Source organism: Elephas maximus, chromosome 4 (genome assembly GCF_024166365.1).
Source record: "Elephas maximus indicus isolate mEleMax1 chromosome 4, mEleMax1 primary haplotype, whole genome shotgun sequence".
Taxonomy (NCBI): Eukaryota; Metazoa; Chordata; class Mammalia; order Proboscidea; family Elephantidae; genus Elephas; species Elephas maximus.
The window spans coordinates 161,895,193-161,907,895 of record NC_064822.1 but is presented as its reverse complement, the minus strand read 5'-3'; the positions used below and the strand labels follow the sequence as shown (position 1 = coordinate 161,907,895).

Genomic DNA, 12,703 nt, shown 5'->3' with positions numbered 1-12,703 from the left:
CCTTTTCTTCTCCAGATACAATGCCACCCTAGGACCTTTACACTTGCCATTCTCCCTCTGTGGCATACTGGAAATCCTCACTGCTTGCTCCCATACCTCCTTCTCATCTTTCTCAAAGGCCACTTTCCTGACCTTCCATGACCAAGTTCTTGATTCTCCGTTTTAAATTGCAACAGCCATCCCACATCCTCCACCCCAGTCCCTGCTCTATTTTTCTCCCTAGCACTTATCTCCTTGTATAGGACTGTCCATACTAAAAAATATAAGCTTCATGAGAGTAGGGATTTCTATATCTTTTGATAACTTAATGTTTTACTAGTTCCTAGAATAGCACCTGATGTGTGTGTGTGTGTTCACTGTTATTAGTTGCTGTCGAGTAGACTCCAATTCATAACCACCCTATGTACTACAGAATGAGACACTGCGAGGTCCTGTACCATCCTCACAATTGTTGCTGTTCGAGCCATTGTTGCAACTGCTGCCAATCCATCTCTCTGAGGGTTTTCCTCCTTTTCCCTAACCCTCTAATTTACCAAGCATGATATCCTTCTTCAGGGACTGGTTCTTCCTGATAACATGCCCAAAGTACATAAGAGGAAGTCTCACCATCCTTGCTTCTAAGAAGCATTCTGGCTGTAATTCTTCCAAGACAGATTTGTTGTTGCTAGGTGCCACTGAGTCAGTTTTGACTGATAGTGACCCCACGTGACAGGGCAGAACTGCCCCATAGGATTTCGTAGGCTATAATCTTTATGGGAGCAAATCATCAGGTCTTTTTCCTGGGAACCGATGGGTGGATTCAAACCACCAATCTTTCGGTTAGCAGCCCAGCACTTAACCATTGCGCCATCAAAGCTCCGTATATACACATACATAAAAAATAAAAATCAAACCCGTTGCCATGGAGTCTATTCCGACTCACAGCGACCCTATATGGTGCTCAGTGAATAGCTGTTACATGCATGAATGAATAATAAGTATGTTAAAACTATGTCTTTATGTTAAATGCATGAATGAAAAATATAAACTAAAACCATTATTGTGGTATCTTTTTCTACTTGCCTACTTTTATAACTGTTCAGTTTGCAATGTTTTTAACTGGGAAAGAAAGATGGTAACACAAACAGGACAGAAACTTGAAGACAGGTAGCTTGCAGTTTGCAGTAATAACTTTAGGGTGATAGAACAAGAAAGAAAAGGCAAATGTGCAAAATGAGGCACGAAATCGGGAAAAGTTACTGTGAGCCTAATAACAATAAAAAAGGGTATGAAAGTGCACATGTTCGAAGGATGACATACTCCATGGCATCACGAACTTCTTCAAGAACCCAAGCTACCTACCTCAAACTTACACCTCTTTCTCTGTATACAAAATTATTTATCTACAACATGGAAAAACTACGAAGCATCCTTTGAGTGAGCCAAGAAGTTATGGCGCCGAGTAGCAACTAGAAGACTCAAGAAACACAAGTGGTGAGTTACCAAACACTTTTGCACTTTTGTGATTTTTACTTTGACCTGAGCAGGAAGCCAAGATATAAAATTCACCAGGAATTAGGGGCTTCTTAAACTTTGTTCAAATCTCCAGGGCCCTGGGACGAGGTCCGGCGTCGCAACGCTGACCCAGCGCTGGGGTCACCTCCTGCATTCTCAAAGGCCATCCATCTCCTCCTCTGGCCCCGAGAGTCGCCCTTTTCCGGCCAACGCCCTCCCTAGGGTCCTGCCTCCGCTTACCAACGCCGGTGGAATTCATGCACCTGGTCCTCCGTAGTCGCTAAAGTCTTCTTTTTCCTCATAAAGCCTAGCAACTCCCGGAGCTCCTTCTCGCAGGTGGCCAGGAGCGGGTTTTTAGCGTCCAGCGGCCCATAAAACACGGCGAGGGGCAACGTGACCTCAGAGCAGGCGCAGCCAGGCGGCAGGGTCGGAGAGCTCGGATTCGATTCCTGGGGCGACTTCGAGAGCGCGGTCGAGGTCGAGATCGGGGTCGGCGGCGGTACTGGTGGCGACACCGACGAGGGAGACAGGTTGGATAAAAGGACTGAGGAGGCGCCCTGCGCTGCCATATTGACGCGACCCTGCCGGGCCCGGTGTACACGCGGTTGCCTGGCGACGGTCTCCCGGCAACCAGACGACCAGCGCGCTTTCCGGGAAACTACAGCGGCCGCTGAAGGCCGAAGGAGGTAAGAACCAGGCCCAAAACGGAATGATGCTCTAGAGGGTTTTTTGCCCTTTTGCCCACTGGCACCGCTGTATGAGATGAGAATAGAGAAAAGGTTTTGGACAGAGAGCCAGCGAATAGTAGAGCTAAAAATTCACGATCACAAATGTAGACTATATTCTTTTTCCAATTTGGCCATGTAGTAACAATGATGATGTTGATCATGATGGTTACTAACAAGTGCCTGGCATTGTTCTAAGCATTTGAAACATAAAACCTCATTTATCTCATATAATTATCGTAACAGCTTTACGCCTTAGGATACTATTAGTACCGCCACTTCATAGTTTAAGAAACCAAAGGTTAGGGAGGTTAAGTGATTTGACCAAGTTGAGAGAAAACAGTAGCATCAGGGACTTAGACCTAGCCTTTGTCTCCAAAACTTGTGGTCAAAATGAATAGGCCATAAACGCCCTAAGCAAGTTTACTAATCCAATTGAAATCAATAAGCAATTTAAGATGGGAGAGGCAGTCAGGGCCACATCCTCAGAATTAACATTTTAATGGGAGAGACAGGCAAAACACAAGGAAAATAGCTGACAAGCAATTTAGGAATCAAGTGCATGCAACTGATCCATTCCCTTCCCTCTGTTTGTACTTTGGGGTCTCTATGGGAATGATTTCTGTGCCTAATAATTACATTATATTTATTCATGTGCATTACAGCCTGATCCTAAGTATCACTATATTCTGAGTTAATGAGCATTTTATTCAACCTTAACCTTTGAACATTAATGCATGCCAAATGGCTTAAAGTGTTCGTCTCAAAGTATTTTTGCACTTTAAGCAGGGGTTAAACAGGGATTTTTAGGAGATTTTGCTTCTGAAGGGGAAACTGTAGGCATTAAGGGGAAGTACTTGGGGGCAAGGGAAGTTTATCTTTCTCTCTGCCTATCTTGGACAACAGTGAGAGTCAAATTTATTAATTCGAAGTACAAGTTTCTGACTGAGAACTCTTTTCCTTATAAACGTAATGCCAAAAATCATCTTCTAAGAGAAGAACCAAAAATATTTGCTGACTTAGAAAAAAATAGACATTATAACACTTAAAACTGCTACCAGCTCTGTCAAGCTTAAAAATAAATACAGACAGCAGCCTTAACACCCTCTGAGCCCAATTTCCCGTTTAAGATTAAGAAACTTATTGGACCACAGTCTGATTTTTTTCAGATGAGACCTAATTTCTTACAGGCTCTGTGGGCCTGTGCTAATTTGTAAGGCTGGCTTAATACATTCTGGGTACTGTACTCTAATATTCTTTTAAGGAAGATGACAGTGATTTTGCTTATCAGGGCAGGTGACTGTAGCCAGAAAACCTTCCAGGCAAAGACTGAGATGCTCTGGCACATTGTTGTAAGACGATTCCCCAGTTAGAATGTAGAAATCACCTTTTGATCGATAGAGCTTGTATCTCATCTCCAAGTGAACAATGAAAAAATTTTTTTAAAACTTTAAAGAATTTAGACCTAAAGAAATAATTCATCCTTGGAGAATTTGCAGAGAATATTAGTAGACAACAAAAATTAGCCTAGTAAATTCTCTCTTTTCTCATCTTCCTTTTGTTCTCATGTACCTAGATGACTTGTCCATTTCAGATCAAAAGCTGGTGTCATTTGCCACTGATAGTTATCTCTGATATTGATGAAAGTGAAACAGCAGGATAAAATGAAATGAAAATGATCATAGAGGAGTAAAGAAAATAAAAATGAAAGGGGAAAGTTTTTATTCCCCTATCTGGCTGCTCTCACAAACAAACTTTCCCATAGGGCAGACAGTTGTATTTCAAAGTCACTGGTAAAAGAAAATGTAACTAATTAAATTCAAATTCTTGAATTATGAAACATTGCATCTTAGTCATTTTCCTTCTTGCACATACTAAAGTTAGCACTGCTTGACTTTCAGTAGTTTTTAGAAGCTTGTGTGAATATTTAAATGGGTGCTATACTTTGAATCATCACCAGGATAAAATGAAAGTTTCCATTTTGTTCAGTTTAAATTATATTTGGGGCATTTTTTTTTTTTTTAACATTTTAGAAGTGTTATCTTCCTTGTAATGAGATGCAGCAATTATAATATCTTTCCTATTCCCTTGTCATTTTGCTTTATTTTTTTCACTGTAGTGAAAGAGTGGAGCTTTGCAACCATTGTGTCTGCCAGGGCTAAATAATGTAAATAGCTTCCTTATAAATAATGTAAATTGCTGTTTCCTTATAATTAATGTCTTTGCAGGCAGCAGGGATGCTTTTTGCCCATTCAAGAGTCTTTACCATCTAAAGTTACTGTCAAAGAAAGAGTAATAAGGTTAGTGCACTTTCTAATCCTAATTTAGTTATGAATCATTTGGATTGACCTAAATATACACATTTCTGCAGTTTAAAAAAAATACAAAGATCCCCCCTTCCCACTTTACAACCTAATATTTGGCTTTTTTTTTTTTTAACTTCTTCATTCTTTCACTCAGTTAAATTCAACCATTTCTTTAGTTTGTCCCTATAAGGCATGGGAGAACCCATGATTCCCTGTAAGAAGCAGATGAGACATATAGAGGTAACCACGATAAAAAAGGCATGCTGTGAAATCTGCTGTGATAAAGGTTTAAAAAATGTTATAGAAGCCGCAAAAGAAACTTAGGGCTAGAGAGAGAACAGGATCTGCAGAGAAGGTGATGTTTTTCACTGGATTATAACTGCCCCCTCATCAACAGAAAGACCCCTGAACCAGGGATTTGCCGGTTTGCTGTGGTAGCCTAGCACCCAAGCCCAGTGCCTGGAACGGAGGAGGACTCAATAAATCTTTGTTGGTATGAGTGAATGAAAAAAAAAAAAGATGAAGCAACACATTGAAAGATATTCCTGACTGAGAGAAAAGCCCGAGGAAAGTACCAAGTCATAAACATATACAGCAAATTAAAGAAACAAGCTGTCTACTGTGGTGAGCCACAGACAACAAAAGATCGAGGGCAGAAGATGAGGCAGAAAGAAAGGCATGATCAAGTTAAGTGAGCAGTTGGAAGGTGTACTAAGAAATTTTGCCTTGGTTCTGTGTTCAGTGGAAAGTCTTGGTTAGAAACATAGTACAATGTGATTAAAAGCCCAAATTCTAAGGCCAGACTGCCTGGTTTGAATCTCAGTTTTGCCAAGTTACTTAACCTTGCTGTGCATTTGTTTCTTTATCTGTAAAACATGGATAAAATAACAATACTACCTACATCACAGTTTTGTTTAAATGAGTTAACACATAAAAAAAAAAAACACTTAGAACAGTACCTGGCAGATAGTAAGTACTATGTAAGTGCTTGCTAATATAATCATTCAGTCAGGAACCACTGAACACAGAAGAGCATGATTCGGTTTGTTTTCCAGAAAGAAAAGTATTGTGGCAGAATGAAAGGCGGATTGGAGAAGGTTATATCCAGTCTTAGCTGCACAGATCGTCACACCTATTACATGCAGTCAGAACAGAAGCAGCCAAACTAAAGCCAAGGACAGACATGAGGCAGAATCCATAGGAAGCCAAAACCTGCCCAGTAAAGCAAAAGGAAAGTCAGAGAGCAATATGTAATTCATATGTGTATAAAGGTAGTAGAAGAAATCCTAGCAGAATGTATTTATGACCTTGAAGGCTTTCCTAAAAGCTATAAAAAGTAAAGGACAGAAAGGAAAATGCTGATCAACTTGAATACATGAAAAAAAAGCTTGGGAATGATGAAAGATACCATAATGAAAGTAGAAAAAAAGCCACACGCTCAGAAAAGGTGTTTGCAATGCATAACCTGTGGTATGAATACCATGTTGTCAAACATCAGCAGTAGGCTCAGATTGATGGAAAGACCAGATAAAGCCACTACTTGGGTAAATTAAATAGGTTTTATCTATAGGATATCAATGGAAATGCATGTAGTCATTATCACAACAGATAAATTAGCAACAGACTGGGTACAAGCTTCCAAAACCTAAATCGCCAGTGATAACAATAGTTGTGGATGATAATGGCCTTGCATCTTCCAAGTCTTTGACAGTGTCAGTAATATCTTCAATTCTTTCTGGAGTGCCATAGTGCTTTTAATTTATTGTTTTGGAGTAGGCATTTTCAAATACTGCCACTTGGCCCTCCCACCCATAGCAGCTCTTATGCTTACACGTCAGGGCCATGATTAGGGCCCGAATCCACGTAAGGAGTCTCTAAATATTGTCACCTCTTCAATTAAGGGATGTGGGTCTGTGACCTGACTGAGATCCAGTAATTAGGTGAGAGACTATGATTTTACATTATAGCAACTAATATCAGACTTTTGCTGACCAGTTCCTGGGGTTCCTGATTATACAAACATCTTAGTTGGCTGCCCATCAATTTTGCCCCTAATAATACCGTGATCCATTAGCCAGAGATCTCTATAGGTAAAGGCACCTTGGTTGCTACTTTTGCCTGGCTGGCCATTATGGTAATTATATCAGCCAGCCTTTATTAAGCTACCACCTAGCCCCTGCCATTCTGGAATCTCATTATCCCCATTGATATTATAGAGCTAAATTTCACGGCACAATCTCCCACTATCAGCCCTGGCCTACAGAAGACAGAAACTATCAAGCTGCCACAAAGGTGCTGGGGATCTCCTCATCTGTGTATTCCTTATACCCTTAGTGAAGGAAATGCCCTCCAGGCCATCCCAGGGAACATGGCCAGGTGCTGAATACTTAGGACATACATCATAAATCCATTCTAACATCCCTGCCTCCCTGAGCCTTCTGACTCTTTCTTCAATACGATATCAAGAATGGTTTGCCATTCCCACTTTATCTGATGTAGGACTGCTTTGGTTTCTTAGTGCTACCGTGACACAAATGCCGCAAGTGGGTGGCTTTAAAGAACAAAAATTTATTTTCTCACAGTTTAGGAAGTTAGAGTTTTGAACTTAGGGCATAACTCTAGGAAGGGATCCTTCCTTGTTGATTTCACCTTCTAGCAACTGCCAGCAATCCTTGAAGGTACACCTGTCTCCATTGTCTTTCTCCCTCTTCTCCCCAAGTGTGTCTCTGTGTCCATCCTGCTCTTTTTATAACTCAGAAGTGATTAGGTTTAGAACCCATCCTACTCAGGTATGAGTTAATTAACATAATAAAGAAAATACTATTCCCAAACAGGATCGTGTGTACAGGTGTAGGAGCCAGGATTTCAATACATATTTTGGAGGGGAGGGACATGATTCAATCCATAACAAAGACATCATTAGGCTCATGCCTCAAGAAACCATTTGTTAAGTTTTTAGGGATCCTGACTCATGGGTTAGCGTTCGCATGTTAATGAATTCTCCCCTATCCAGCCTTGTATTCTGTCCCCTCTGGTCTAACATACCCAGGATGCGCTCCTACACATGGTCCATTCAGTTTCAACTAATACCTATTAGCCAGATCCTGAAATTCCTTTGGCATGTGGGTTATTTCTTCCTGGAGCAGAGCTTGCACTTCCTGCACAGGCTGTGCTGAAACTTGACTTTAGTTTTCAGCTAGGAGGCAATGAAGTATGTTGGGGGCATATCTTGAGAAAAACAAGTGTCATCTTGGAAGGTATCTGCTTAGATTAGGTCATTGTATGTTCCTCCAGGCAAGCAGAGGCTGTTTTTTCTCTAGCAAGTGGCTAGGGGTTACTTCTGCCAGCCTGGAGGGATCAGAGGAATTAAAGAGCTCAAAATTCTTAAGCTTGTCCATCTAAGTGTCTCCATTTCAGGTCTCTCAACCCCAATTTTTCCTTGGGATATCTACTTACCTATATAATCCAATCCTGTCTTAGTCATCTAGTGCTGCTATAACAGAAAGATCACAAGTGGATGGCTTTAACAAAGAGAAGTTTATATTCTCACAGTCTGGTAGGCTACAAATCCAAATTCAGGGCATCAGCTCCAGGGGAAGTCTTTGTCAGCTCTGGAGGAAGGTCCTTGTCATCAGTCTTCCCCTGGCCTAGGTAGGAGCTTCTCAGTGCAGGGACTCTGGGCCCAAAGATGCACTCTGCTCCCGGCACTGCTTTCTTGGTGGTATGAGGTCCCCGTTATCTCTGCTCAATTCCCTTTCCTTTTTTCTCTTGTAAGATAAAAGGTGGTGCAGGCCATACCCCAGAGAAACTCCCTTTACAATGGATCAGGGATGTGACCTTAGTAAGAGTGTTAAAATCCCACCCTAATTCTCTTTAACATAAAATTACAATCACAAAATAGAGGACAGGGGGACACAATTCAATCCATGACAGATCCTGAACCAGATTTTCAGCAGAGTCTAGCCTGCAGTTCCTCTGAGCACTTTGACTTTCAGGCCGTGCCTTAAATTGTCAATTAACTTCCCTAGGACTGTTTTTTTTTTTTTTTGCAGGGTTTCCAGTGTCTTCCAGAGAAGCCATCCCCATACCATAATCCCTTTAATTAGTGTTGCCCCATACTGATTAAGCATCGTAACTACTTGATCTCTTAATACCTTGCTGTCTACCTCCACCTCATCACAATTAAACTATGGGTTGAAATCACTGTATGCCAAGAGATATTAGCACCACACTTACCACTACCAATGGGTCCCTATTGCTTTCAGACAGGTGGGTGATCTTACTCTAAAATTCCATCCTAAGGACCCGCTTTTTTTACCTCACTCGTATTGTCGTCACCTGGGTTCCCTCGAAACCATTTAAGGCAAAGGCATAAGTGCTAATGTTTTATTTGGTAGTGGAGTTCCACGCATCAAGGATGAGGGAAAGGGGAAGCGTTGCTGAGAGGGGTGGAAAGCAAATACAATACTGGCTAATGCATCATGAAGAAACTGCCATGTGGGATGCGTCCCAACAGACTATATAGACTTGTATGTATCATATCTTGGAGTAGTCCCTAAGGCCGGGGGAGGGGGGAGGATGGTGAAAAATAGATACTTGCTGTATTCCTCTGGACTTCTTTCTCACATTGGTCAAGGTTTATGCCTTGCACTTTTGCTTGGATCACTTAGGCCACTATTGGGGATGCCAAATCCCATACTCTGTGATATAGTGTTTCCTCCTAGTTCATAAGTGGTAGAAGGAGCCAGAAACTCAAGACAGTGGCCTCAGGTGGTGGAATCAAGCAGACCAGCATGGAGTCAGTCACCACAGCAGCTGCTGGAATGGAACAAGTGGTTGAGGGCCCAGCAGACAAGTGAAGACAGGAAATCTGAGGTAGTGCATAAGGTGTGTCCATTACACAAGCCCTCTTTCATACTAATGCCAGCAGTACACTAAGGAAGACAGAGCAACAACAGAGAAAGCCTGAATCCCTAACACTTTGAAACCACAATACTAGTCCTGGACCACTGACACCCAGATTATATGTGAGAGAGAAATAAACTTCCATCTTATCTAGAGTACTAATACTAGGAGATTTTCTAAGAGTAACCTAACTTATATTCTAACTCATAGCAACCCCATGTGTTACAGAGTAGAGCTGCCCCATAGGTTTTCTTGACTGTAATCTTTACAGAAGCAGATTGCCAAGTCTTTCTTCCACAGAGCCTCTGGGTGGGTTCGAATTGCCAGCCTTTTGGTTAACAACTAACTGCTTACCATTGAATCACCGGAGCTTCTTATATTCTACCTAGCTTAGATCATAAACTAATATACCATGAACCTAAAAAAAAAGAAGATAACAACAACAAAAAACTCAAACCCTCTGCTGTCTAGTCAATTCCAACTCACAGTGACCTTATGTATAACACAGTGAAATGTTTCATAGTCCTGTGCCATTTTCATGATATGTGATGTATTTGATTCCATTGTCGTAGTTATTATGTAGTGCATTCCAACCTAAGGGGCTCACCGTTTAGCACTATATCAGACAATATTTATTGTGATGCATAAGGTTTTCATTGGCTAATTTTTGGAAGTAGATCATCAGGTCTTTCTTCCTAGTCTGTCTTCATCTATACGTTCCACTGAAACCTGCCTACCATGGGTGACCCTGCTGGTTTTTGAAATACTGATTGCAGAGCTTCCAACATCATGGTGACATGAAAGCCACCATCATACAGCAAATTGACAGATGAGTGGTAGTTCTAGTGACTATGAGTCCTGAAAGAAGGGAGTGCTTCAAGAGGGATATGATCATCAGAGACAAACACTATAAGTAGAGTTTTTCTCTTATACACGTCTCCACCAAGCGTGATGTTATTCTCTTGGAACATAAGGAAAAAAAAAATGAAGCAGAAGGAGTAGATACAGAGCAGGAAAATCTGAGCTACCGAATATTATACAAGCAGTGAAATACATGTCACTTTCTAATCACTTCGTGGCTTCAACACCTCTTCACGCGCTTGGAAAAAAAGACTCTGCAAATTCCAAACCACCTCTCTGCAAATTGATTTTCTAATGTCACTAGGCTGCACACATTCACAGCCCACGCTCTTTCGGTTGCTAAGAGCACTGAATTGTCACAGTATGTTCCAGAGGCTCCAGATTTCTCCCAAACGCAAAAGATTTGCTTCTCATTGCAAGCAAAGTCCTTGTCTTTCAAATACAGTATTCTCTAAAAACAAAGAAACATTCCCCCTATTAATTTTCAAACAGTTCAAATTCAAACTGATTTCCCAAAGCAAGGTAAGCTTGTAAGCTCTAAAATTCAATAATATTATTTTACAAGCTAGAACTCAAAGATGCTTTATATATTAATTTTTTATTCCTAGCTTCATCTTATTAAGAACTAAAATCATAAGATGCCACTAAATTACACATTCCTGAGATGCGCTAATAACTAGTTATTAAAGAGGTGTATTGCAAGAAGCTTTGCGTTTTCTAAGTCAATAACATAAGCCAAATTTTAGGAAAAAAGAAAGTAAAAAAAAAAGAAATAAAGCTATAGTAAGGACATTTTTTTAAAAAAAAAACATTTAGATTTAATGGATATATATGCAAACATACAACAAATATTTATTGAGTGAGAGCACTTCAACATAGAGTAGCTATGAGTCAGAATCGACTTAACAGCAATGGGTACTGCAAAAGAGTAGGGACCAACGAGTCTGAAGAGTTTACAGTCTAGTAGAAGAGGTTGGTTATTCATCCATTTGTTCATTCATTTGTTCATTCATTGAAGTTTTTATCAAGTATCCACCATAAACAAGATGCTTTGCTGAATACTAAATCTTGATGATTGTATTGTAGCACTGGATCACTTTAACATATGTCATTAAACTTTTAAGCTTTCACTTTAATATTTTACAAGGAAAACATGTTTTTTTGAAAAAGATCAGAGACAAAGCTATACAAAGACTTATCATAATACCACCACTAGGTGGGGGTAACCACAGTTACATTTTAGGGTATGTTTTTAAGCACATACTAACACAAACATTCCCATTTTTAAAACAAAGATGATATTATATGATACAAAGTCTGTAGAGCATGGTTCTTCAGCGCATGAGCTTTAAGCAAGACTGCCTTGGTTCAAACCTCAGCTCCATCTCAGTGCCAAATTTTCCTAATTAGTAAAATGGAAATAATATTAGTATATACCTCATAGCAGGTTGTGAAAATTAATACTCATAATTACTTACGAAAAAGCACAGCACACAGTAAGAACTCAATAAGTGTTAGCTATTATGTAGGAAACCCTGGTGGCATAGTGGTTAAGTACTACAGCTGCTAAACAAGAGGTTGGCAGTTGGAATCTTCCAGGCACTCCTTGGAAACTCTATGGGGCAGTTCTACTCTGTCCTATAAGGTCGCTATGAGTCGGAATCGACTCTACGGCAGTGTGTGTGTGTGTGTGTGTGTGTGTGTGTGTATTATTATGTAAGGTCCCTGGATGGAGCGAATGGTTTGTGCTCAACTACTAATCTAAAGGCTGGTGGTTTGAACCCTCCCAGTGGGGCCATGGAGAAAGGCTTGTCAGTCTGCTTCTATAAAGATTACAGCCAAGAAAACCCTATGGGCCAGTTCTACCTGCAACACATGGGGTCACCATGAGTCAGAAATGACTCAAAGGTAACAGGTTTGGTTTAGTTTTTTTTATTATTATTATGTAACGTGTTATTTTACTCAAGATTATATTGTAGACCTCCTTCGTAATAACACATACAAACCGACCTCATTTTTTTTTCAAAGACCAAATAATATTTCATGGTATGGATTTGTCAGAATTCATGTAATATATTTTCCTGTTATTATACATATGGATTGCCTTAATATATTCACAAAGAATACTGCAAATTATATATTTGTGCCCATACTTGAGTATTTCTAGAGTAAGAGAAAAGAAAGAGTAGATGCCTAAAAAAGAAATTGATAAATCAGAAGTGATAAATACTTTAAGTATTTTTCAGATACTTCTGAATTTCCTTCCCCAAATATGTCAGTTTATATCCCTGTCTTAGGCTGGGTTCTCTAGAGAAGTAAAACCAGTAAAGCATAAAAATATATACAGATATTTATATCAAGGAAATGGCTCACCAGATTATAGAGACTGGAATGGCCCAAGTCCATGGATCA

At 40.2% G+C, this 12,703-nt stretch overlaps 1 protein-coding gene across 3 annotated transcripts in view; it reads right to left on the bottom strand.

The window, feature by feature from the left end:
- Positions 1–2,099, bottom strand: part of CFAP54 (cilia and flagella associated protein 54) — a 499,063-nt gene extending 496,964 nt beyond the window's left edge. For all 3 annotated transcript variants that reach the window (XM_049884120.1, XM_049884121.1, XM_049884122.1), the window contains exon 1: positions 1,735–2,099. In XM_049884120.1, the coding sequence (XP_049740077.1) occupies positions 1,735–2,063 (329 nt within the window). In that variant the 5' untranslated portion in view covers positions 2,064–2,099. The remainder of the gene's footprint in view (positions 1–1,734) is intronic.
- Between the last annotated feature and the right edge of the window lie 10,604 nt (positions 2,100–12,703).